General features: G+C 41.0%; 3 protein-coding genes across 4 annotated transcripts in view; 2 read left to right on the top strand and 1 right to left on the bottom strand.

Moving 5' to 3' along the window:
• Window positions 1-109: 109 nt before the first annotated feature.
• polr1h (RNA polymerase I subunit H) lies at window positions 110-15,476 on the bottom strand. The gene is made up of 5 exons (XM_054763769.1): window positions 15,344-15,476; window positions 14,921-15,040; window positions 4,792-4,895; window positions 322-431; window positions 110-242 (listed from the first exon to the last, which is right to left on the bottom strand). The coding sequence occupies exons 2-5, from the start codon at window positions 15,036-15,038 to the stop codon at window positions 218-220; spliced, it is 357 nt and encodes a 118-aa protein (XP_054619744.1). The 5' UTR covers window positions 15,039-15,040; window positions 15,344-15,476; the 3' UTR covers window positions 110-217.
• LOC129173144 (uncharacterized) lies at window positions 7,857-13,287 on the top strand. The gene is made up of 2 exons (XM_054763763.1): window positions 7,857-8,134; window positions 10,929-13,287. Exon 2 carries the CDS (start codon window positions 10,933-10,935, stop codon window positions 12,526-12,528), a length of 1,596 nt encoding a protein of 531 aa, XP_054619738.1. The 5' UTR covers window positions 7,857-8,134; window positions 10,929-10,932; the 3' UTR covers window positions 12,529-13,287.
• A 3,167-nt stretch (window positions 15,477-18,643) lies between the features above and the next one.
• mgat1b (alpha-1,3-mannosyl-glycoprotein 2-beta-N-acetylglucosaminyltransferase b) overlaps window positions 18,644-27,729 on the top strand; it is a 28,414-nt gene continuing 19,328 nt past the window's right edge. The window contains exon 1 of one of the 2 annotated variants that reach the window (XM_054764209.1): window positions 18,644-19,000. The gene's annotated coding sequence lies outside the window, so the exon portion shown is untranslated. Of the gene's footprint in view, window positions 19,001-22,980; window positions 26,037-27,729 lie in introns of those variants that run through there. The other variant, XM_054764208.1, reaches the window with a different exon arrangement.

The raw sequence follows: 27,729 nt of genomic DNA, 5'->3' as shown, positions 1-27,729 counted from the left end.
GGAGAAAAAAAATCATAATTAAATTTTAGTACGTGTCCCCCAGCAGTATGAATATTACCGTCATATCTTTTGTGAAAATAATAATAATAATAATATGAGAAAAAATTGCTTTAGCATATTACAATATTTTAATTTGAAAAGGATGATGAGAGAAATAACTGAAATGGTGTGAATGGCCACGAGATATCTTGCATCACTGGAGATCACTGGAATCTTCTCAGGAGTCCTCCTTCTCTTGAAACCTGAAACCACACAATCCCAATCATCAGCAAGGCTCACACAATCCAGGAGTTGCTGAGGTTGGAGTCTTGCTATTCTTACCTGCAGTGTATACACGTGAAGAAGACAGTCTGGCCTTCATCCGCAGACCTCATCTGCCTGGTGTGGTAAATCATGCCTTCTTTGTTGCAGCGAGTACAACGTCTGTCAATCTGCAGTGGTGGGGAATGATCAACGAACCCAGTGAGGACAAGTGTGGATCTTTTCTTTTGGCCGCCTCTTTGACAGTTTGTCATTTGTAGTCTCGTATTAAGCTGCAACCATTATTAGCCATTCTTTTCTCGATTAGGCAACTAGTCAAACCATTATTGCTAATATGATCAGCTGTACACATTGAATTATTATCATAAGCTATCATAGTAAACTGTAAGAAAAGATAAATGACTTTATTACACAAAGTACTGTATATAACCACAGTGAAAAATAAATAAAGTGCAAATGTCTGAGTCTTATAATCATGGATGCGCACCAAAACTGGGTAAGGTAATGAAGTAATGGCACCGATGCCGACGTAAACGGTCAGAATCGGACGAAAAACTAAGCAGCTACCGGTGCTTCTCTTGGGTGCTAAATGAATACAGACTCAGACACCTGCAACAAGGCGATACTGTGCGAGTGACGTCTCCGTCACAACACTTCCTCATTAAGCACCAATCACGGTCACGGCAAGATGCCTTCATGAACGCTGGAATTCTGAACATCAAATGTACAACACAAGCCTGTGGCTACACTCAACGAATACATGATCCTTGCGTGTTAGAATTAACAAGCAAACCGCGTCGTAACGCTAGTCTGACATCGCCACAATTGTGTGTCAATGATCCATTTCTGCTCCAATTGTATGGAATGTATGTATTAAGAAAACCTGTACTTTTTGGGAATCGTCCACAATCCTTATGTGCGACTTGAGCACACGTCTATTTTTTCTGTGTGTTCTAAAGATATAAAAACAGTTAGCATGAGGGAGCTTCTTCTTCGTGTGGAGTGATATGTTAACACAAAAGGAGGCAAACCCGTTAGATGGATGCGCTGTAGTGGAAGCCATACCACATCTGTACATGGATGAGCGGACGAGACCAACGCCGGTTCGGAGGGGGCGTAGCCTGACCCAAGCGGGCCTGGGAAAGCATAATCCTGGTGGTGTTGTACTGACATCTTTCATTGAAAGCATGGAGTCTGGAAGAACTTTCTTGCCACTCTATGTTCCATTTGTAGTCCACCCAATGTGCCGCATCGGTGCATGACTGATAAAGGTCATTTAGCAATTCCAGTGCAGCAGGGACAAATGGGTGTCTCGATTTAAGCTGCCGGTGTCCTCTGAAAGGAGGAGACAGGAGGCAGTCATGCAAGAGATGCCTGGGCTCCAGTGCTTGGCATGCTAGAGATGTGTGGCTCTTGCGTCGAAGCTCAGATGGTTGGATACCTGCTAATACGTACAGATTGCTCGTTGGTGTGGGACGCAGGCATCCAGTCACTAAGCTTCGTTAATTAGCTGGTCTATTTGACGAGGGTGAGCACTACAACACCAAGCGGGTGCGCAGTACTCAGTGGTAGAGTGGACCAAAGCAATGGTAGGTATACGGAGGGTCATACCGCCAGCACCCCAGCGCGATCCTGCCAGTAGTCTCAACGTGTGTTCGCTTTTTGCGCAGTGACTCCAAATGTCGGCGAAATGTGAGTGCCCTATCCAACATAATGCCAAGGTACAGTATGTTGGTACATCAACAGTGACGTACATCATCAGTAACGTTAAGCTCACGTTGTGCCTCCTTGTTGTAAAAGTTGGAAGGCTGCCGTCACCGTTTTGATTACACTGAGCTTCAGCTTCCATTTCTGGAGATAAGTGGATGAAGTCGCCATGTCCTGAGTATGAGACCCCTCGAACGCCTGCCAGTTTCTTGCAGAACACATGACCGCCAAGTCATCCGTGTACACAACCCTTTTGCCGATTGTTGCTGGCAAGTCATACATACAGATGTTGAATAAGAGGGGAGCTAGGACTGATCCCTGTGGGAGAAATGTATTTCTACTGCACTGAGCTAAATTTAATCTGGTTGTACTTTGTATAATGACAATAAAGCTATTCTATTCTATTCTAAACCTTGCAGTGGTAGAATTTTTTTCCACCTACCGAAATTAAACTAGAAAAGATGCCCCAGACCAGCTGGACCAGATTGACAACTGTCCATGGAATAAGTCACCATGATACTGAGTGTGATACATGGAGCACGTGGTGATTGATATCACAGCTATACTTGTATACACAGTCCATCTATCCGTGTATAAACATAACACGGAACGTGGGCAAATTTTTTTACAGATCATTTGGTTGTCTATTCTCAGTTCATATTTAACAGAAGCCAAATTCCTAGTCTGTGTAAGCATTCTTGGCAAATGAGGCTGATTCTGATATGCTTTCTTGTTTCCCAGTCAGTACAGACGGGTGTCCTACCGCATTGTTTTGGAGTGGGCCCAGTAGTGGCGCGAGGCACTGCATCACTACGCCAGAAAAATAGTTCTTTGTGTTAGCTGCTACAATAGCTTGGTTTATATACAGGTTAGTGATCTAAATAGAACATTGTTGGTGTTTTCTTACGGCTTTATTACCTCTGCCAAGGAGGTTATGTTTTTGACGGCCTTTATCTGTTTGTTTTCTTGTCTTCAAAATAACTTGACAAGTTCTGAATGGATTTGGATGAAATTTTCAGGAATTGTCGTAGATGGGATATGAACTGATTAAATTGTGGGGTGATTCGGATCACCGTCTGGATCCAGGAATTTTTTAAAGGATTCTTTAACATCGCGCGATAGGACCATTTTTGGCATTGCTGCGTGGAGAAAAAAAATAATAGTTTCTACAAAATATCAAAGACTGATCCAGATAATGGAATAATTCCGGATACTATGATCCAGGATGTTGGCCAACACAGTAATATTCTGGAGATCGGGAAGACCTGGTTTCGACTCTCCCCTGGGGCATCTCTGTGTGGAGTTTGCATGTTCTCCCCGTGCGTGTGTGGGTTTTCTCCGGGTACTCCGGTTTCCTCCCACATTCTAAAAACATGCATGTTAGGTTAATTGGAGACTCTAAATTGTCCATAGGTATGAATGTGAGTGTGAATGGTTGTTTGTCTATATGTGCCCTGCCATTGGCTGGCGACCAGTCCAGGGTGTACCCCACCTGTCGCCCGAAGTCAGCTGGGATAGGCTCCAGCATGCCCCTGCGACCCTAATGAGGAGAAGTGGTATATAAAATGGATGGATGGACTATGATCCCGCATATGAAAAATTAAGGGACCTTTAGAATTTATCATAGGAAGACAAATGAAGCTATAAACATGGAAAAAAAAAAAACATCATATATACGATAGCCAAGACACAGTAATCTGGAGTGTGCCAACGGATTTGTTGTACTGTATCTTCAAAAGCTGGAGCTAGGCCAGAAGAAAACCGCCATTACGGAAAATGTGACTTTCGTGACTAACTACTGAACTAATATTGATATCATTATGAATACAACTGCTAATGGTTTGTTTTCATTGTCAAGGGATCTAAATATGTAGATTAAATAAATATAATTCATGCAGGACTAATATTTCTGGTGTACATCACGATTACAGGTTGTCTATGCTTTTTATTACACGTAATCATGAATGTACCTGTGCATGGTCACAGCATGTATATAAAACCTTTGGAAATGGTCTCTCACTTGAATAGCACTTTTCCACCTCCAAGGCACTCAAAGCGCTTTGACACTGTTAGCACATTTACCTACTGATGGCATGAAAATAGGCGTGTCTTGTTACGTGCGTTGTTAGCTCCCACATGCTAGCTGTTTTTCTCTCTTTAGAATGCAGAAAAGGGAAAGACGTGTTCATGTTTCACATACAGTAAGGATTGTGGATTCCCCCAAAAAGTACAGTTTTCCTTTAAAGTGGTGTCAAATCTTGAGGGTTTTTTTTTTTTTTTTTTTTTTTGCACAGTCCCTGTGTTGTGTATCAATGCTAGTTTTGCTGTAATAATGCTGACAATTTATTGTGAATTAGATTTTCGTTTGGTGAATTTATCATTTTATTTTTTAATATTGAAGTATTGATATTACGATTGTGTTCAACATGCACGTCACAAAATTCCATTACAATACAAAGGCATCGTTCATGGATCACATTTGTACATTATCCCTTTTTGAAGTAACGGTTTGGGCAACATTTAAGCATTTCAAAATGACAGATTTGGCACCGGTATTTTATATTATGTAAACGATATGCAACCATACTTATAAATTCCTTATTTTGTGCATTTGTTCTGTGACAAAAGACTTTAATTGCACAGAAACAAGTGAACAAATCAGAATAAGCTGAGAGTGAGAGGAGCAAGCCGGCTCACACGCCATGAGAATCGGCTCTTCTGATTCATTAAAAAGTCTAGACACTCCGAGCCGGCTCTTCTGCACACACACTCCACCAAAACAAAAGTCGTGCACAATGCATCCAGCAGAAAAGGTCATCTTACCACAGGCCCCTTCATTTCAGAGTCCTCACTGCTCTCCTGAAGCACAGAAGACTTGTCCGCTAGATTGAAGACCACTGTAGAGCGAATTTCTCGACCTGAAAACGCTAAAACAAAAATATAGAAAAAAATAGATTTTTAAAAACAGCAGTTATGAATTCACAGCTCCTGTCATACCATTGCAGATAATGTTTCATATTCAGAATTATTTAAGTGGATTAAAACAACATTTCAAATACATTTCATTAACATAGAAATGATGCGATACACAAAAGAACACCACAAATGCCATCAAAAACAAGATGATGATGTGTAGGGTGTCCCTAAAGTCTCAACACATAGACAAAAATTGCATACATTACATGAGAGCCCGACCGATATGGGATTTTTGGGGCCAATGCAGATACAGTTACTGGGGGCTAAAAGAAAGCCGATAGCCGATATATATCGGAAAGAGCATTGATCTACACAGGATATATACAGTACATTAACATAAATTCTTAGAATTCCCAAAAAACAATTCAATGCATAGAAGCAAAAGACAACTAAATGAAAATAAAGAAGTTTAATTAGTAAGACTGTCGACATAAGGACATGCCTCTTTGTGATTTACTTTTAGGTGTTACCACAAATTTGTAGTGTTCTTTGCTTTGCTGGTGCTGGAGCCCTGGCTAACTTGCACACTGCACACGTTGCATCTAATGTAACACCTCCACACCTTACTCTTGCCTTCTGCCTGTCTAATAAAAATACAGTATATACATTTAATGCATTTCGGTAATTAGCCTACAATTTGATACTATAGTTGAGCATTTTAAAATAGAAACAAGTGGCTGCATTGGGCTGAAAGTGATACCACATAGGCTAAAGCCAGTTGTTTTTCAACTAATACATGATGTGTTTAGAACAGCTTCACAAAAACATCTTACCAAAATCAATTAGCCATATTTACTAGCTATTGAAAAGTTCTATCTGCAGCCACTGAGTACACTAAGTCCCCTACTAACGAACATCCGACGTGCGAACATTCAGAGATACGAACACAAGCCGACTGGTCCATATTTCATGTGTTTGCCTTATAAGACCATATTTATACTGCTACATGCTTGACCAGCAGAGGGCACTGTGACACTGCTAATGGGACCAACAGATACAGGAAGACGAGGAAGAGGAGAGAGGAAGGCTAAGAGTTTTATGATGCAACCCGGACAGAGCGTGTGATTAAAGTTTATGAAGAGTTAATAAGCCTGCTTAATTCTACACCACCCACAGAACACTACCTCTTTTAGAAGACTCTAACGACGCCGATTTGTCCTTTTTTTCAATATCTCCTCCTCCTCCACCACCACAATGACGTATGCTCGGCCACTCCTCTTCAAAGGTAAATAACATTTATCATTACGTATTATTATATCATTTTTATTATTGTTTTTTTCATTAATTATCCTGGTTTAATATTACTACTGCATCCAAACTCATATTTACATACATACACATATACTGTATATGTATACACGCACATGTAGTACCTATATCATTGGTAATATTACCTTTTCCCCGACTTAAGAACAATTCGACTTAAGAACGGTCGTCTGGAAGCAATTGTGTTCGTTAGTTGGGGACTTTGTGTATTTGCAAACAGCTCAAAAACAAATGCTGAAGAAAACTTTAAAAAGTGGAAAAAAAAAAAGTTGACCACAAGCAAAACAAATGATCAAAACATGCATGTCGTTATTAGACTTAATACAATGGACTAAAGTACATTTTATGCTTTAATGTAGCTGCTTTCAAAACACGCAATATATCAAATGGCAACTAAATACACGACTTTGAACATTTTCAAAATTATTTGCATGAAAACATTAACTTGTGAATGTATGAGCACCTGGAAATCCTGCATGGAAGTATAAAGTCAAATGGGATGCTGCGTATATCTGCATGTCTTTATTTCACTTTCAAAGGTGCTATAATAGTCTTAGATAGATAATGGTGGACATATGAATTAAGAGTTGCATCTGTTTTTTATCTCACAGAGATGCAACTTACATGACATTAAACTGTAATACGCTCTCTAAAACTTGGGTGGAAACTAGAATGTTCTCCTTGACGGACCCTGACCCTGTTTTACTAAGTCAGTTTTCCATGGTGTAAAAAAAAAAAATGTAGTTTCTTTTGGCATTTTGTCTCCTAAGCGGACTGACTGAGCGAGCACGGCAGAGTGAGAGCGCTGCTGTGTGTGTGAGGGGCAAAAATAGTTTTATAAAACCAATAAATAATACAACAAAATAAATAATTATTTAAAAAAAAAACGTCAAACCATAAATAATAAAAAATAACTTACATAAAATAATTTTAACTAAAATCAATAAATGTAAAAAAGTATGTATTTATTTGGGGCCTGTAGGCCTGTCACAATAATCAATAAATCAATTAACCGCACAATAAATAAAAAACTCGATAACTTTGCCTGCCTCGATATATTGACATGTGCATGCGTGTTTGTTTTCCTCCCATCTCTCTACCAAACAGAATGGATGACAAGAGGGTTCATTCCATGCATTTATCTCAACACCTGGGCACGTAACGGAATGAACAGAGTGAGTGAACCCTCCTGCCAGTCATTCAGTCTCTTTGCTATGCGCTAGCGAGTGCAATACTTGCGAGCTGTGTGTGTCGTGTGCGTCGTGATCGAAACGTTCTTCATACCTGTTGTGTATAAATCACCATCTGATGTCAATTTCAGACCGTTTGTGCATCATCATTTTAGGACATGAAAAGGTTTGTGACAAAGACAATGAAATAAATAATATAAAAGTGTTGAACTTACGTTTCAGCTGACGTGATTCCCAACGTGTAACACCTCTTTGTGCACAAAACGCATTTTGCAGTATCCAAAACATGTACTTTAAAATGACAAAACGTTACACTTCATTCAACTTAAACAGCGTTGTGAAAGGGTGATGGGTTTGTGTTGTTCCGAACATTCATTTCCCAGGATACGAATGTGAGAAAGGGTTTGTGTTGTTCTGAATATTCACTTCCCACTGTATCTTGTTATGGTCTTGATACGAATATGAGAAAGGGTTTGTGTTGTTCTGAATATTCACTTCCCACTGTATATCTGCTGACCTTGCCTACCAGGTGCTTGTTAAAAAATAGTAACTCTGCGTGCGAATGCCTGAGTTTCGGGGCCGGCCACCCCGTTCTCACGCTCGCACGAACAGACTGGTATAAAGAGGGGAGAGCGAAAACACCTAGACGGAGTCTGCTGCGGGTTGTGATCGAACGCCCAGCCGATTGACGCGAACTCTTCCACGGGTGTTGGCTCTCCACTCTGTTGGCGTAGGTAAGAGGCTTTTTCGCTGCAATCATATATCTTGTGTGTTGATGCTTAAATAAATACGCCCTTGTTTAGGCTAAAATACCTTGATGTGTCTGTGCCATTCTGTGTGCCGACTGAACACGATCCTCTAAAAATATTCTAAAACATTTTTGGCGTTGTCGGCAGGATCCACGTTCAGCTGCATGCAGAATGGCTTTGTGCTGTATAAGAAAAGTGAAGAATACAGATGTCCTCACCATGGAGGAAGTGTCGTCAGGGTGGGTAGCCCCTGACGAGGTGAAAGGGATAGGCGCCGTCTTACGACAACGCGGGGGACGCCCTGGGCCGTGGACTGGCGATATCCCTGTAGCAAGCGCGGAGGTGCTGTTACGAATGTTGAACAAGGTTGAATATAACGAGGAGGCACCCTTGAGGGGAACACAGGAGAGTTTGTGGATCTGTGCAGAGGCATGGAAGGAGCGTAATCTAGCGGTGGCGAAGGCCAACGCTCAGACGGCGCAACAGACCAAGCAGCTGCAGGATAAGGAAAAAGAGTTAAGGCGAATGCAGTGCATAATGGATAAGACCGTTATGTGCCTGTCGCAATTGATTCGTGCCGCCCAAAATCGTTCATCCCGTAAAGTTGATGCGAAGCAAGTTCGCTCCTTTGTGGCCGGGATGAGTGAAGATTGGGATCCCGAGGGGTGGGATGGGGACATATGGGGAGATGACCCAGACGAGAGGCTGGGACCTCTCCCCGATCCGCCCCCGGTTCGAAGTATTTATCCATCATTAAAGCAATTTAAAAAAATGCAACCTGTTACACGACGACATCAGGTGCAAGGCATAGCAGATATGAGGCAGATGGTGGACGCACAGGGGCAGCCTGTGATAGGAGCAAACGGGCGGCCTGTGATGGAGCCTGTGCTTGAGATGCAGGAACAACGGTTGATTAAGGAGGATTTTACACAAGATGAGGTGACTCTGATTTTGTCGAGATATAAACAAAGACCAGGAGAAGCGTTGGACACGTGGCTGCTGCGTCTGGCTGACGATGGGGCCGATGCTATAGCTGTGGATTCGGGAGATTGTGTCAGGTTTTCTGGAATGTCGTCTGACCCGTCGGTAAATACAGAATACAGGATAGTGGGACGGCTGATAGGGGATGGAGAAAGTTTGCCACTGTGTTTATTGTATGCTATGGCCGCCCATGAAGTGTACCCCACACCTGGGGACTGGCCGCTGTTGACTGGTACCTGGCATACCTTGCGGGATGCAGCGCAGCGGATGGCGCGGCTATGTTTGAGGGAGTCAGTGTCACGGGATTCAGACCCTTTTATTAATGACAAGGAAGTGTCTAAGCGGGTTCGGGACGCTATCATACGTGATTCCCCACCGCAATATAGATCCGCGGTGTTAACAGTGTTGCTAGGAGCACAAGACTTGACGTGTGCTGCTGTGCGAATGAGGTTGATGGAGTTAGCAGGACTTGGGGATTGGGGCATGACGGCTTCTGAGCCGAGTAAGCTCCCCCAAACCCGAGAAGAGCGTAAGCCTTTCGTGAAGGAGAGTGGTAGCGGAGCTACCAGGACTGAGATGTGGACGGCTTTGATTAAAGCGGGAGTACCAGCAGAGGAAATAGATGGCATCCCGACGAATGCGTTAATGGAGAAGTGTAGGCAGAAGGGCATACAAGTGAGGTGTAATATGGCTCCTAGGGTGGATCTGGGTGTGGCAGACTTGGTCGCTATGCTGAAGGAAGTGGTCAGGCCACCTCCTACGGCGCCACCCCGTTCAAGAGTGGAGGATCAGTCTGATGATGATTCCTCAGATTCGGGAGAGGAAGAAAGGTATGTTGCTGCCGTGAGCAGAAAGCAGACCAAGAAGCAGAGGAAGAAGGAGAAAAGAGATAGGCGAAGGGGTGACAGGGATGAAGAATAGGGGGGATGGTCAAGCCCTGACAGTCCAAAATGCGGTGAACTGGTCTACCAGTGATATTAGGCCTCATGTGCAAGTGCAGATATATTGGGACAAGTCTGTGCAAACTGTAACAGCGTTGGTGGACACAGGGGCTGAGGCCTCGTTGATTAGTGGAAATCCGGACAAAATTAAAGAAAAAATTGTGCCCCTAAACGGGAATTGGGGGACAAGTAGTGTAAAAGTATAACACTACCACCAAAAATCGGACAAACGCCCATTAAAAAGTATACCGTTGTAGTCACTCCCATAAAGGAGTGGATAGTGGGAATGGACATTTTGACAGGAATGACTTTGCATTTAAGACACGGGAAGTTTATGTTTGGAGATCTTAGGAAAATAAAGTCTGTTTTGGTGGGAAAAGTGCACATGGCACCATTCCCCATACCTGAAGCGACAACGTTAATCTCCATGAAACAATATAGAATCCGTGGGGGTCAGGAGGAGATTACTAAAACAATAAAAGATAAGGAGAAATTGGGGTAATTTGTAGATTATGGGGGGAACAACCCGTGGTTGTACAAAAGGATGACAAAATTGCACAGTTAATAATTAAACCATGCAATATGACCCCAGTACAGGAGATTACTCCACCTGAGGTTGTTACTTTTAGAAGTACTAGAGGTTTTGGTTCAACAGATAAGGTGGGAGCTAAAGTGTGGGTGAAGCAGCGGGATGGTCCTCCACAACCCGCTGAAATTATAGCACAGGGAAATGATGCTACCGTGAGTGTCATGTATTCAGGACAGGAGAAATGGGTCAATGTACCTGTGTCAAAATGTTACTTAAGGGAAGATTAGAAAGTGTAGGATGCTATGTCCAACTGGGCTTCTTTGTGCAGGTAAATGATCAACTGGAAACGCTTTACTGGAGTGCCAAGGAGGGCTCGACATCGACAAGATGGCTGGGGACCGCGGACCTGGTGGTGCCGGCTCTTTGGTCAAGCGCCTCCTTGCTCTTGGTGTCATGGTGGCCCACTATTGGGGAACAACCCAAGAAACGACCTGGAACGAGTGCAGGACCACGTGAGCTGTCCGGCAGGTCAAGCATGTCTGATGGCCAACATCACCAGTGACTGTAACATCTACGTCTGTTACACATGCCTGGCACAAACTCTTCACGTCCGAATGGCCCAAGCTACTCAGAGGACTGTGGTGTCATGGACAATCAAGTTTCCAAATCTCCCAACATGTCATCGACGACGTCGAGAGTGGTATGACACGCTGCTTGGAGGGACTGGAACGGTGTTGGGGGTGTCCAACACCATCGACGGGGAGGTCACGCGTACAGTGCTGTCGACCACTGGACAGTATACATCACGGGCGTTACACCAAGTTGGGGAGTGGTTACCTAACGGGATAGGTACACAATTGAGTAATGTCAATTTATGGACGCATCAGTACAATTGGCAATTGACTATGTTTAACGAAACTTATCGCTCCTTAATGAATCTGACCCAAATTGCCAATTGGACTGCTTGTAATATGCAAATGTTACATGCACGCATTCAGAAGGAAAGGTTTATAACTGGAGTTTATACAGGGAATTATCATCAGTGGAGAAATACTTGGAATATTAGTCAAAAACTATGGCTCCAACTATTTCCGGAACAAACTGTTTGCAATAACACCCAATGCAAAGGTTATTGGTATCAATACAATGTAACTCAAGTGAAAACTGTATGCCGATATGAAGTACTTCCGGTAATATCAATACATGGATATCATTATCTGCATGTGAGTGGAGAGTGGTTTGAAGCCGCAACAAATACGACTTATGACACTGATTTATGTGATAAAACTGATCAAGGGATGGTATGTACTTTACAGATGGGTCACGCTAATCCATGTTTGAGTGATAGTCAGGTAACATTATGTGATTGGAGTGTTGAGACACCACGAGACATGCTATGGCAGGTAGGGCCACATTACCTATGCGTAGCTACCATGAGACAACACCCACAGTTACCTTCAGCTCCATTCGTTGGCTGTCTTAATGATGTACACCTGTGGCATTGGAATAATCAAACGTATTATCTCACCAATTACTCCCAGGAGTCCAGATTGTCAGCGGTGCAGTGGGAGGTTTTGTGCCACCCCTGGACTGTGTCTCTGGACCGGTTCAAATGCGCATTGGACCGGTCCACAGAATTGAAGGATCTGATACAAAGACCTAGGTACAATGTCACGCGGTTGTGGGTGTCCACATTAATAGCCGGGGATGAAGTGAAACATGTAGCGAGGCTAGTGCAGCAGAGTTCCGCCCATCATTGGTGGGATATTTTATCTGGAATGTCTGTAACTGCCAGGAAAACCATACTGCCACCCTTGTTTATTTTGGCAGGATGCTTAATTATATTAACCTTATGTAACGTATTCACTTGCTTGTATGTTAGACGAGCTAAAAGACAGCTTGAGAGAATAATTTTTAATCAGTGGTAGTAGTATGCGAATTGCTGTGTGTGAAAGCGATGCCCCTTTTGGGCTTACCAAAATTGAGGTAATTGTGGAAAGCGGGGGACCGGATATTTATGTTTGGAATTTTCATGTTGCGGGGAATATGATGTGGGGTGAATTTGTCTGTGACACACGGGCGGATTTACTTGAGAGGGTGCAACACGATCTGGTTAATTGGAATAATTGGGAGGGGAACATGATGAATAATGAAGATTTTATGAATTGAGGAAAATGATGTTCAGAACATCAAGAGTGGAATGTGAAAGGGTGATGGGTTTGTGTTGTTCCGAACATTCATTTCCCAGGATACGAATGTGAGAAAGGGTTTGTGTTGTTCTGAATATTCACTTCCCACTGTATCTTGTTATGGTCTTGATACGAATATGAGAAAGGGTTTGTGTTGTTCTGAATATTCACTTCCCACTGTATATCTGCTGACCTTGCCTACCAGGTGCTTGTTAAAAAATAGTAACTCTGCGTGCGAATGCCTGAGTTTCGGGGCCGGCCACCCCGTTCTCACGCTCGCACGAACAGACTGGTATAAAGAGGGGAGAGCGAAAACACCTAGACGGAGTCTGCTGCGGGTTGTGATCGAACGCCCAGCCGATTGACGCGAACTCTTCCACGGGTGTTGGCTCTCCACTCTGTTGGCGTAGGTAAGAGGCTTTTTCGCTGCAATCATATATCTTGTGTGTTGATGCTTAAATAAATACGCCCTTGTTTAGGCTAAAATACCTTGATGTGTCTGTGCCATTCTGTGTGCCGACTGAACACGATCCTCTAAAAATATTCTAAAACAAGCGTATTCCACACACAATATTGATAAGTCAATCAAGGAAGTGTATATGCAAATGAGCTGACGTCTGCATTGACACGCTGAGTATTTCCGGGTAATTTCTAGGAGTGGGGGAATAATAAATTCTTAGATGCATCGCAATGTGGACAATGTCTATTATTAATCGATTCATAAATGTCAATAATCGATTCTGGCGGAACAAAAATAGGGAAAGTGTAAGTGCCGCCCGGACAGTTTATGGTGGTGCACGTAAGTGTAATGGCCGCCAAACACGAGAGGCGACAAACAACTGCCACTGCAAAAACTCATCGCCGACGCTTAGCAAACCCTGCACATGGGTGCCGACGAGCGGCTGTGACCACCTACACTGGTGAGTGACGTGTTCACATCCAGACTGAATTGTACGAGTCTCCCACGGTTTTGATTGGCTGTCAGATGTGGAGGGAATTTGGGGGTGTCAAAGTAGTTCAGAGGAGGAAAAGCGGCCAATGTTGATCAAGTACTCTTGCTAGTATTAAAGATAAACTTACAGTACATCAATGTCCGTTTACATTAATGTAAACTTACCCAATATGTTTACTCTGGCGCCAATGAGTTCCAATGCTGCTGCTTTTTTCTTTATAGCTCTATGTATATTCTCCTTTTAGAAATGTCAAACAGCTCCGGGAAATGTATCTGTTTCATGTTTATTTTAATTGTGCATCATTACAAATATGCTGTGTTTTAGTAGCACACAGTGAGTGAAAAGAAATTACATATAGAAATATATTATTACATTAATGAAAAAAATTGTCTAATGTTGGCAATAATATTGTTTATCGGCAATAATTTGTAGGACAATTATTGTCCAGCAAAATTTTGCTGGACAAAAAAAAAATTGGGGGTGTTGATGAGGAAAAAACGGGCACTAGAGTTGGGACAATAATGATAAATAATTTATCACACGATAAATGAAAATGAACTGGAGAGTTTTATTTTCATTGGGGATTATTGTTTATTTATTTAAAAGCTCTTGACATTCCAATTACAACGTAAATACTCTTGAGAAATGTAAGTTTATTGCTTTTGATACGATGTGCTTGCATTATTATGTCATACATTTTCATTACATTCATGAGAAAATTGTGTCAAAATAATGTTGACAATATCATTTATCGACAATAATGGCCAATTATTGTCCAGCAAAATTTCTTATCGTGAGAGACCTACCTAGAGGAAAGTTGGCAAAATGAAAACTTAGATTTTTTCTTTATGTCTTTTAACTCTTGGCCATCAGCTGCTGTATATTTCGTAAAAAGTATTTAAAGACTTCCTGGTAGCCTTCACAGGACATCAATGAAGTATTTAACTTTTCACTTCATGGAGTTGTTTTGGAGGTTTGTGTGTACTTTTTTTCTTTTGCATTTGTGCAAACTCTGCAGCGTTTGTGATTGCAGATTTGTTTTAATTTGCAGCATTTTCAGGATGCATTTGTTTTATCTTGCTAGTGTTTTTGAATTTCAATAATTACCGTGGTTGGAGCGTTTGGACGTTGCTGCCCTTTGGCTGAACCTCAACTTTGAAACATGGCAAAGAGTATACCTGTTACAGGTCTGGAGAAGGAACAGCGGGGACAGCAGACTGTGTCTTGCATCCCCGGGAGAGGAAGAACATTTCCACACTCTGGGCAGAAGTTGGGATCACCACCAAAACACGACATGTCTGCAGCGGCGACAAACTGTCCGTTAAAGTAACCGTACCTCGCGAGGCTAAACTTAGCCTATTAATTCGCATATTCGCGAGTTAAACTATCAAAATGATTAACAACAGGGATTTAATACGTCACATGAATCATCGCGTGTTCAAAATGTATGTCCAATAGCAGTAGCGAACCAACTGTTATAAAACAGCCACATTTAGTAGCACTTGAGCTCAGCGCGTGAAGAGAACTACTGCATTTGACAAATATAGCATAAAATTAATAGAATAATACAACAGAATATATAGAAATATATTAATACCCACCGGCGACAGTCAGTCAAAATACAGCCACAAACAAACGTCAGATTTAACTTCGCCGCCTCTACTTTTGTGTTTCTCTCACAGCCAGTTGATGTGTCGCACTGATGTGACGTCATCGTCTTATTTTGGTTTAATGGCGGGTTGAAACATGATTTCAAAAGGTGCATACCGCCACCTACTGTACCAGAGTATAAACATAGGCCACGTATCTTATATTAATTCAGATAATGAGGGAGAATAATACTAATATTAATAGCACATAATAAAATATTGTAATTCTGATATGACGTCAATGAGAGCGCATCTTTTTTCTTGGTGGTTGGCAAGCAACTTACAGTGTGCATTACCACCATCTTCTGGTCAGGAGTGTGGCTGGAACTAAAAAAAAATCTAAATTAAAATAATGGGGGGGAAAAATCCTTTTATCTAAACCTGTCTTCCTTAAGAATTTAGAGATTTCCCTAAACCCTACATGCTTTGTAACTGTAGAATATCCTCAACTATCACCCTATTCTTTTTCCTGCATTTTTTCCTTTTCATTACTACAAATAATTAATACATGCTCTATGTTTTCTATTTTATTACTGTAGTCACACAAGCTTCTACTGTGTTTTCTAATCAGATTTAGCAAACTATTCAATAGTTTGGCAAACTATCGTGGCAAACTATTCGTCCACGTCCAACATATTCATTCTTTGGCATTTGCATGCTATTTGCATTTGCCATTACTAAATGAAAAAACACAAATGGAAAAGACAAAGACAAAACAGGAAAAGCGACGCCAAAATGGAAAAAACAAAGACAATACAGAAATCATTCTTTTGTCTTTGTCATTACTAAATGCAATGACAAAAAGAAGTGGAAAAGACAAATACAAAACAGGAAACCAACGGCAAATTATAAAAACAAAGACAATACAGAAAGAACAATAACAAATTGGTAAAAGAACATGACTATATTTGTATATTTTTTAATTATTGATTCTTTGTATATTTTTGTATTATTGTTTTTTTGTATTTCCGCACGTATTCCCTTTTTAATTTTGGCACTTCTGCGATTCCGTAGTATCGAGGCTCGCTTCATTTAGGGGAGGAGCTGAAAATGATGACGTCTGAAGCCTCGCTGCCCGGCTGTACCACGTGACTGCTTCGGGCAGCGGTTCAGATTTTGGCGCGAGGTTTGACAGCAATATAAACCCTTCAGGCTGCATTCAAAGTATGGGTTTTTGATGAGGAGTTGCAGTTATTTCAGCGTTTGGCTAGAGGTTATAGAGTTTGGATAGCATTTATCTACTTTGGAGATAGTTTGGAGAGAGATAGTTTGAAGATTTAGAAGAGTCAGGAGAGACTATAGGTAAGAGGATGGAGCCAGTGAGGAAGAGGAGGAGTTCCCCTGTGTGGGAACATTTTGATTTGATAACTCCTAAAAAGGTAAGCAAAATTTAACATTATTCCTGACACATGAGGTTTGTTTATGGAGAACAGTATTTTGTATCTGTTTTATATTTTTTCAAAGGTGAAGTGTTTGCGTTCCAAGGAGTTGGGGTACAATAACAACACCTCATTCATGCTGAGGCACTGCTGTGCCTTGCAGTGAGAAGAACTGGAGGTTCACCCAGCCAAAGTAGGTCATTCCAGGCTATCACAATTTTTCCATATTGACTGTTGTTTATTGTGTAAATAAAGATGCTCAACAGACACTTCATTTATTCTCTTTTAACCAGCTACCAGAATACAAGAGCTTGATGAAGCCCTTGTCTGCACTTCAGGATTGTGGATGATGTTGGATTCAGGACATTTGTGTCCAAATTGGATCCAAGCTATCACTAATAAGGTGACGTGTATGGTCACTGATGGTGCTCCCAATATGGTTGCCTGTGTGAGAGAGCTGAAGGTTCGGCACCATATTTGCATCGCCCACACACTGAACCTGCTTGTCTGCCTGCTTCGAAGGCTGGAGAAGTTGTGTCAAAAAAAAGAAATAGTTTAAAACCAACTACAAACTGTTGAGAAAGTGTTATTTGTTAATAAAAATGAGTACAATCTCCCCCGTCCTGTACATCATTGTCCTAGTTACACAAGCATATTCAGTGTTCTTCATAGTTCCACAAGCACTTTCACTGTCCTCTGCCTGCATAAGTCCATGGCATTTTTCTAAAGTGACAGAAAAACATTACACAACCTGCCATGTCATATGATAGTACCATTTGGGGAAAATGTACACAAACACAATATATTCAAAAACTATTTGATTATACACATATGTGGTCATTTATGTTGAGACATTATTTGGTCATACATTTTTTGTTATTCATGGACACAAAAATTCAATTAATCATACACAATGTGGTTCAGAGACAGCTGCCTGTGATTATACACCTGGCCGGTAGGTGGTTTTGTGTGCACATGACGCTTCGAGAAATGAACACTTTCTCGAACCAGTTCGCTCAAGTGGTTCGATGCCTCATGAGGCTTCAATGCTGTTTTTTTTAAACATTTTTTTATTCATATCATTATATATATTATATTATATTTATTATATCATTTTGGAAAAAAACGTGATAGAGTGAAGCGCAAAGTGGCGAGGGATTACTGTACATAGAAAACGTTTGACATCTTTGAGTTCTGAACCAGAAAATATAAACTATTGCAGTGTGTGTGTGGGTGTGTGAGATACTTCTGTCACTGTTTGACTGGTGGGTCAAACTGACCTGAGCACAATCAATGTGATATAAACATGCAGAGGGATAGTTTTAAGTATGGGAGATGAATAGTTTAGATACTGTATATTGATTATACTAATTAAGGTAAGCAGAAAATAGTTTCATCTGGAAGAAATAATTTTTCCTACATTTTCAAACTTAAAAACAACAACAGGAGGAGGGTTTTGTCATGAGCTTTTTCTTGAATTCAGTATTCTTCACTTTTCACCCGCAACTTTCTTTGGCTCCTTTTTGGCTTATTGAAGTGAGAAACAGAGAAACAAAACAGGAAGATGGTGTCCATCTTGTTGTCCTGCTGCCACATTGTGTCTTTGGCAACAATCACGTCTTCAATGAAGGCAAAAGTAAGCTTAAATCCTAATTTATCCCTGTCATTCATCATTTATATTCATTTCGAATTGTTAACATGTTTTGTGTGAACATTTTTGACTTTCTGGAACGGATTAATTGGATTTACATGATTTCATATGAGAAAAATTTATTCTGGAACGAATTGATGACTCTCCCCAAGTTTTGACCGTATATTTTCGTCCGCATAGCTTCGGCTTGACTCGGCTGGGATCGTTCCACAAGAGTGAGCAACCCGGAAGTGTAGTCCAATAAAAATGCCGTCATCATACACAAGTGCTTCAAGTATCCTGTGGTCGGACCAGCTGGAGCACGAGAAATTAAACTACGACAGCTTATCAATTCCTCACTGCCAAGGGACACCACGGATACACAACAAACATTGTACCGCGCAATGTTTCGTTCATAGTGGCTTGCCTGTGGGGCCAGAGGTGGCTGTACAGAGACGGCGTCTGAGCCGCTGTGTACGAGCATCGAGATGAACCGTGGAGGACATATGAAAGTGGACACAAGGATGGCTAACGTTAGCTAACCGTTCCGTATCTTGGTGTGAACATCTGCACAATGAAAGGCAGACCGGCATGTTCGAGGTGAGTGACTTCCTGCCGCGGACTGCTTCTGACGGTGTCCTCTGTGGCTAGCAGCATAGCATGCTAATTGCTTCTTTGGGTTTTTACGTTCATTTTGTCGGTGGACAATTGGGAGAGGTGCTTCACACGCCTGCCAGTCCCTTTAATGAGTCGTGTGTGCGTTAAGGTTAGCTTCTGCTTTGGCGGTAGCGAGCATGGGGGCATAACGAAAGCAAGTCGTGTGGCCTAAACATGACAACTTGATGAATAAGCGTTAATTGTAGGACGGAAAGTGTATGAGAACATGGCAAGACAGTCATGGAGATTCTCTGCCACAGTGTGACGTCTCCGCGGGCTGGTGGTGTCCTTCCAGGCAGCTCCACGTCTGCTTGAAAGCAAGAGGAGGGCGTTGAAGGAGAATTTCAGTTGGACTAGTTTTGTGTAGCAGATCCAATTCCCTCCCACTGCCCATCCTCCCTCTTGTTCAGTTATCATCCTCTTTTCTGTAAAGCTCAACTTTGCAACATCTTTGAAAGGGACGACAGTGAGCTGCTGTCAGGCCAGGTACTGTTTTAGCACCAATTTTTGTGTGTGTGTGTGTGTGTGTGTGTGTGGTTTTTTTTTACGTCTCCCCTTCAAATGTGTGCTGGTCAAAATGGACTTTTTGGAAAATGTAAACATCACATGACTAGGTATGTTAGAAAATGTTGACATGTCATCCCTGGAGTCTATTTTCAATCAGATAAAGCAGCAGTGTCCAAAGTGCGGCCTTCAGCTGTTTGTTTATTGGCACATTCTTAACATATCATTTAACAAGAAAACGCAAAAATGGTTAAATCAGCAGTAATTTTACGAGAATTAAGTCACAATATGAAGCGAAAGAAATTGGAATCTAATGAGGAAAAAGTTGTAATTTTACAAGAATAATAACAATATAAGGAACAATTTAGTAGCATTAAGTCAAAATAGTAAAGAAAAAGCCTTTTTTTTAAGTGGTAATATGAGAAAGTTCATCCATCCATCCATTTTCTATGCTGCTTGTCCTCACCCACCAGGGTCGTGCGTATGCTGGAGCCTATCCCAGCTGACTTTGGGCGAGAGGCGGGGTACACCCGGACTGGTCGCCAGTCAATCGCAGGACACATACAGTATAGACAAACAACCATTCACACTCACATTCATACCTATGGATAATTTAGAGTCGGCAATTAACCTAACATGCCTGTTTTTGGAATGTGGGAGGGAAAAAAAAAACACGCACGGGGAGAACATGCAAACTCCACACAACGATGCCCAACGGAGATTCAAAACCAGACCTTCCCGATCACCTGACTGTGTGGCCAACATGCTAACCACTAGGCCATGAGAAACTTCAAATTTTAGGAAAATTAGATTGAGGGGGAAAAAGAGGGAATAAGGTGAAAATATGTGAAATAAAGTCATATTACAAGAAGAAAATGTACAAAAAGAAAGTTGAAATAGTTTGAAAGCTTACCTACTGAACGTGCATGTGCATCTATTTTGCTTGTGTGTTCTCATGACTACACATCAACATAAATGATTAGCGGTACCAACGACTGAGCTCATTATTTGAACTTTTCTCATTTTTACTTTTGGTTTCAATTTGTGGAAAGAAGTTGGAACAGTCAAAGAAATGCTTAGGTTATGCATGCAAATTTATAAAACATTTCCTGCATTGTTTTGTGACTCTATTTATATATATTAAAAAAAAAAGTCAGTTCGTCCACTCCTATATTTTGTCCTTGTAGTTTTCTTAAAAGTCATGTTAAAATACCGTCTTATCTTGTTCTTGTGAACCCAATATCTTGTATAATCTCGACTTTTGACCTGAGCATATCCTGACACCTTTAGCACTAACACTCAGTGAGATCTATAAACGATAAATTGCGTGAAAGTGAGCATGCGTGAATATACAGTGAAACTTGTCTATAGCGGCCACTGAAGGGAAACGGCAAAAGTGGCCGCTGTGGAGTGAATGATTGTGACTGAGCTATGACTCAGTAATTAAACTCTACACACGATGGCTTCTTTACTTAAAAAACAAAACTTTTTCGTTCATGAAGCTTCTGCTTGAGTCGGCATTTTGGCGGTCAGATATTGACCAAGGGATACAAAATGGGTGGCCGCTGGCCGCGTTAGACAGGTCACCGCTATACACAGGGTCTATAACACGCAAATTTTCTGCGGGGGATTTTTCAGTGGCCACTATAGGCAGGTGGCCGTTCTATACAAGTGGCCGCTAAGACAGGTTTGACTGTATTTGTAGGTACGCACATTTTGGGGTTCTGGTGTAAAGAGACTATTAGTCAGAATTCCACGCACACTTTTTTAGACAAGACCACTAGTACATGTTTAAAATGTTGAGCTCTTGCTGTGGAAGCGCCATATCATGAGGTTGGTATGTTTTTAAGTTATATCCCTGGTTTTATTTTAAGCCACTGCTAAATCTTATGAACGGTCGGGTACGAGAACACCACAAGATGTCCACAAGGCATTGTGAGTTTCTCTTGTCACAACTTTAGGAATTGGCCAATAAAAATGGCGTCTACTGTTAAACACAGATCCTCGTGGACATTGACATAATGAGAATGAAATTGTGTGAGGAACTATTTTCCTGGTGGACTGCTCAGTCATGGCAGAATCTCATCACAAACACTAGCCCGCCTGCTTCTGAGCTAAACATGTCGAAACGGCGACCTGAAACACTGCCGAAAGTAGGCGGAAAAACCTTCAAAACGTGTCTCTTATGGAGTGTGAATAGAAGATAGGGGTTAGCGTAGTTTAGCAAGGCATGCTAGTGTGGCTGTGTGTGTGCGTGACTCAGGCCGTATGAGTGTGTTTACACCGTATTGTTTTACCGCTTGTTAATGCAAATTGTAATGAAATAAGGACGACACGGCACATTTATTCTTGGTCCCAGCTCGTCTTAAGTCAACAGACATTCTCAACATACACACAACACACTTCCGGCCTTCAAAATAAGACAATTGTTCGCCACACACTGCCTAATTATGTAAACAAAATAAGGGTGTCATAATAACGCAATTGGTGACTACATCTTCCACAAGCACAAGCATTACAGTTTGTTGAGGATTATGTAGCAATTTGTGCAGAGTACAGTATGACAGCCTTCGGCAAAAATATCACAATTTCACGATATTATAATTACAGCTCAAAAAGTGTTATTTTGAAGTATCTTTATTGAAAAGAGAAAAAAAACTTGAGTCAAAACAGTCTTTTTTCAACGATATAACACAATGAAAGTGGCCTGTATTTCGGCCTGTCATGATAATTGCTGGTCGATAATTGATATTATCGACGAAATAATTTTTTTTGTCATATTGTGTCATGAGAGGTGTAATTTCAACCACTAAATGGTACTCATGTTGATGAGAGCGTAGCTGGTGCTCCGATAATCAGCCAATGAGAGCATGAAGCGTCAGAGTTTCTGCATAACTTCCTGTTTTGTTTCGATCGACAACTTTTTCCTTTTTTCTTACCACTTACACTTTGTTTAGGGCCCATGACTACTGTAATTTTAACACAAAGAAAAGTAAACAAATTAAGAAGAGATACGTGCAAACTATACTGCTCAAAAAAATTAGAGCAACACTTTGAAAACACATCAGATCTAAACTGGGGGAAAAATGATCTTGAATATCTTTCCTGATAAGTGGGTGATGTATTAGGAACAAAATGATGCCACATCATTTGATAGAAATGAAAATGATCACCCTATAGAGGGGGGAAATCAAAGACACCCCAAAAATGAAAGTGAAAAAATGATGCAGCACACAGGTCCATTTTGCCAAAATGTCATTGTAGCAACTCAGAGTGATTCTCAGTAGTTTGTGTGGCCCCCACGTGATCCCCCAGGACACCATCCGTAGTCTCATTAGGAGCATGCCCCGACTTTGTCAGGCATGCGTACAAGCACGTGGGGGCCACACAAACTACTGAGAATCATTTTGAGTTGCTACAATGACAATCCCTAGGACTCCCTAGTGGCCGCTAAAGACAAGTTTGACTGTATTAGGAATGTTACAAAATTTTATGTAAAATCAAGTCTGTCATTAATTATGCCGGTAAAATCATGACTTGAACCATAATTTGGTACCTCATTCACTTCTCTACCCCGCGTATTAAAGAAGTTCAAACAAACTTCATACCGGAAAATAGTGCCTTTAGTTGCCATTGCTTTAACACTAGTCAAGACAAAAGCTGTGATCGACCCATGGACCTTGGCAAGTACAGCTGTACTACAAATATATCATAACTTAGGCTGGGACATTTGTTTTAAAAGTCAAAAGGGTAGCCATTTACATTTTTTTTATAATCAAAAAGTCCGGGGAAGAAAATCATGTGCCATAAATACTGCAGCTTCCATGTAATTCCAGGGCAAAATTAACATATTTCGCAGCATCAAATTTGAATGAAATTTCATCTGCAGATAGATAATTAAAGTGAATTTATGTCCTACTTACCTCTTTATCTTGCCCTGAAGCTCCGATCCATGAGTTTGAAAGGCTTAAAGTTTTCTGTATACGAATGAATATTCACCCAATATCATATTTAAAAAAATTGCATTTTTAAGGACGTCCCCACAGACTCTCCTAATCGAGGTCGCACACACAGTGTTAGATTTTTGCATCGCTAAAATACGGGGATTGTATTTGTAACATTCCTACATGTGTTTTGACCTGGACACACCGCGCTGGATGACGACATCACTAAGGGTTAACTACAGTCCAGAGGCGAATAGAACGTCCTTACTTTGCATATTGTCCCCATAAATGTCACTTAAAAGGAGTTTCAAATAGTTTAGTTTGATTTGAACATGCATGAAGGTTACAATGGAATACATCTCATGAATCATCCTTTCACAGTTCCACATGTCCAAAAGGAGTAGGAAGAAGCAAAGCTTATTTAATCCTACCCCCCCCTCCATTCCACATCTTGTACAGTACATATTATTCAAATAAGGTCAGATGAGTTAAATATGAATACAAAATAAAGTGAATGAACTGCTCAAAAGACGAAGAAGCGAATCAACTGTATTTCATAGGCCAACTACAACTTGCATGACCACCACATACTCCGACGACAATGTCACCGACAGGCAGACTGCAATGTTTAACATCCTTATCATTATAAAAGTGCTTTAAAAAAATAAATCCCATCCATATAAAGCCTGTCGTGCTTAAATCCAATGCTTTATTTCCTAGTATTGATTACCTTTTACACGATGTTAGTCAATATATATGTCATCCTGAATGGAAACTTCAGAACCCAGATTGATGTAGTGAATGAATCGTTCCCCCCTACAATTTATCGAGGGCATCGTAATTATGTCACATCTCCACATTTGGTGACCTGCCACTTGAGTAATATATATCGACCGACAACCATGCGGCCCTAACGCCGCCTCTCAATGCTAATGAGGCAGCTAACAACGCCTGTGCTATGCCCAACGTATGGCAACACAGCACACGCCTGTGGTTTCAACACATCAAAGCCCAGTTTTGACTGCAAGGAATAACACAGGACGTGACAAAGTATTTCCACATCGTGGCCACGCTTATTGTAGAAACAGTATGATGCAAAATTGTAGTTGTTTTGAAACCGTGACTTTTTCATACCGTGGTATACCGTGAAACTGGTAACCGGCGCATGCCTAGTGCAGAGGCTGACATCCCATAGAACAGGGTTCGGCAACCTTTACCATCAAAAGAACCATTTTGCCTCCCCTTTCAGTAAAAAAAAAACTAGTTTGGATCCACAAAACATTACACAACTTATAAACTTGTTACAACCACAAAATTCATCAAACAGAAGTGCGCCTACATTTGTAGGCCTACTCTGAAACCATTTAAACACTTTCCTCTGTAAGTCTTACTGAGTGGTTCCCATATTTGTGTAAAATTCAAACAAAATGGAGCCAACTTTTCGATAATAAAGTCCAGAGTTCACATATCTGCATACCTGCGCTAAAGTATCAGGCACCATTCTATTGGCCCTGTCCTTGACTGTCTTTGCAAAGAGAGGCATACACTAACCTAGGTCCCCTTCTCTTGCTCATCCAATCAGCAGTCAAAATGCAGTCTAGATGCGTTCACGGACTTGCGGCGTGTCAAATATTTCACATTCTTTTCGAAAATAGACATTTCCCGTACTTCGGTGTTGAAAAAAATCACTGTGAATGGAGCTGCATCAAGGAGGCTGAAGAGCTGCATGCAACTCTGGAGCCACAGGTTGCCGACCCCTGCCATAGAAAAATCAGCCAAGCTACGTGCCTTTTACTGGCCAAAAATAGCTAATGATGTATTGCATCAATAAATATAAGGATTTTTGCATTTAATTAATGCAGTTTGTATTTACTGTCACAAGAGTATATACATCCTACATAGTAAAATAAGTGTAAAAGGTAAAAAACTGAATTCTACAAAATTTAAAAATGAAAAAAAAAAACGGAGTTACTCAAGGTGTGGTTTGCAGACTTGTCACTTAAGCCTTGGATTTGTCACTGGGGGGGTTCCACATGAAAGGGTTCTGGTTTAACACAGCTTTGCTGAATGTTTTTTTTTCTTCTTTTTTTTCCGTATTAACCCCAACCTGAACAAAATTCACTGTCAAACTCCCTTGACATATGCCAATCTGTGGTTAGTCCTGTCCTAGAAGTGTGCACCATCCATCCTTATAGGATTATTGGGTCTATATTTATCATCACTAATTGGTTTAGCTTTTCCAATACTGTTGAGCCCATGTGGAGTCAAAGGGATCCACGAATGTGATCTTCAAGTAACTACTGTTATCAGAGCACTCAGTAGATACACATTAATGACCCACAGCGGCCAGGGAATGTCCACAGACCTTGCTTTTTTAGAGGAAGTTGAACTTTGACTGAAAAGTTCAAACAAGGCTCATTTCAGTCGGGTGTGTACACTGTAGTGTGCAGGGGAATTTCATCTGAAACTAGCACTTCATTAGCTGTCATCGGAAGAAGCTGATGATACTAAACGCAGCTTTAAAACATACTGTAAGTATTATTATTTTACTGTTTCTTGTTGATGTCTGTTTTTAATGTTCTACGGACCATGTATGTGTAAGAAATAAAGTTGATTATTTTGATTTATCATTGTAACATGGAGAATGTCATTGTAACTGCATACAGGAAATACAATACAGTAATCCCTCTTATGTATTTGCTTAACTGAAGCATTTTCAAGCGTAAAAATATGCTGAATGAACTAAAATACAAATACAGTTGCCTCACGTTTATGGCTGTTAATTTGTTCCAGACCCGACTGTGATAAGTGAATTTCCTCAAAGTAGGATTCTTTATTTCAAAAGGGAATATTTTCACAGTTAGTGTGTATATATATTGCCATGTGCATGCGTGTCGGTCTTCCTCCTCTCTCGCCTCCAAACAGGCAGGAGGGGCATTCACTCTGCATTGGTTTCAGCACTTGGCACGTTTGTTCGACAGAACGACATGAACAAAGTGAGATACGGTCTCACGGTAGATACGATCTGGGTGGAGGAGGGGCCACTAGCATACACACAGTGCAGAAGAGTGTAACGTAGTAAAAATTATATTATTAGACTGCAAAATATTGTCATATTTTTTCATTGTACTTTCTTAAAACTAAAGGTAAAAGTCCCGTCTCGTAGACCCAATCTCGTGTATAATTTCGTCTCGTGAATTGAGTGTCTCGTGACACTCCTAATAATTTAGCATAGAATACTTTCAAAATACTTTTTACCATTATTGGAGCCCTGAGCCCTGTAGACATGAAATAACACCCTTTATAGTTACCTTAACGCTGCTATTATTCTTTGTTTACACCACATTGCCCAACTATAATGCACAGGCTATGGGATCACTGCAAGTTTAGGTAATTTAATGTAAGCTAACGTCTCTTCAATGTAACATTAGTGACCAGAATACTACTAATTCTACTGCTGGACTAATAATAGCCATAGCCATAGCCAACCACAAAACAGCAATCATTTTTTTTTTTTCAAACCATAATAGAGTGAGGGAGCGATGCATGAAATGTGACGTGGCAAGGGACGACTTTAAAAGGCATTCAGAAGACACATTCAAAGATGCTGTGATATGTAGTATTCTACACTGGTCACTGGGTGTCAGTAATGCTACTGTAACGTTGGGTGAGGCACACAAGCACCAGAAGGCTGTAAACAGGTTTTCTACTTTGCAATTAACCACCATGAAAGGATTACTGTATAAGACATACTCTACTCACCCATTGAAAGCAGACCTGGATATGCATATCTACTGGATGTAGCATGGTCATCATCAAAAAGGTTAGTGGTTGTATAAAGTGGGTGTGTGTGATTAGGGTTGAAGCTATCGAATATTTTAGTAATCTGGTATTGTAGTGAAAATTCCTTGGAATTATCAAATAATCGGATAAAACATTTTGCTTGGTTAAAGAGCACTTATAAGAAAATTTACACTCCAGCCTTTAAAGCAGATAGAATTGTAGATCTAAATGCCTTCAAGTGCTCAACAGATTTACTCTGCCAGGGAGAAGTGTGATATACAATTCCCCCGTTATACAGAATTCATTTGACTTTGATGCTTGTTATCAAGCAAATTTGGAGCGACCAGACCGGAGCAGGAGGGGACAGAGAAGAAAAGAAAAGAAAACGGGGGGGGGATGAGAGGGGGACCAAAAAAAAAGAGAGACAACAGTAGCAACAAC

Source organism: Dunckerocampus dactyliophorus, chromosome 20 (genome assembly GCF_027744805.1).
Source record: "Dunckerocampus dactyliophorus isolate RoL2022-P2 chromosome 20, RoL_Ddac_1.1, whole genome shotgun sequence".
Taxonomy (NCBI): Eukaryota; Metazoa; Chordata; class Actinopteri; order Syngnathiformes; family Syngnathidae; genus Dunckerocampus; species Dunckerocampus dactyliophorus.
Note: the sequence above shows the minus strand (reverse complement) of the source record. Positions and strands in the feature narration are given on the sequence as shown.

Excerpts from the sequence above, each read along its gene's own strand:
- LOC129173144 (XM_054763763.1), top strand. The coding sequence starts at position 10,933 with ATGATCAACTGGAAACGCTTTACTGGAGTGCCAAGGAGGGCTCGACAT.
- polr1h (XM_054763769.1), bottom strand. The coding sequence starts at position 15,038 with ATGTCGTGTTTTGGTGGTGATCCCAACTTCTGCCCAGAGTGTGGAAAT. Across the intron at positions 4,896-14,920 it reads CTTCTCCAGACCTGTAACAG|CGTTTTCAGGTCGAGAAATT; the intron begins GTATACTCTTTG and ends TTTTTGTTTTAG. Across the intron at positions 243-321 it reads TTCACGTGTATACACTGCAG|GTTTCAAGAGAAGGAGGACT; the intron begins GTAAGAATAGCA and ends GTGTGGTTTCAG.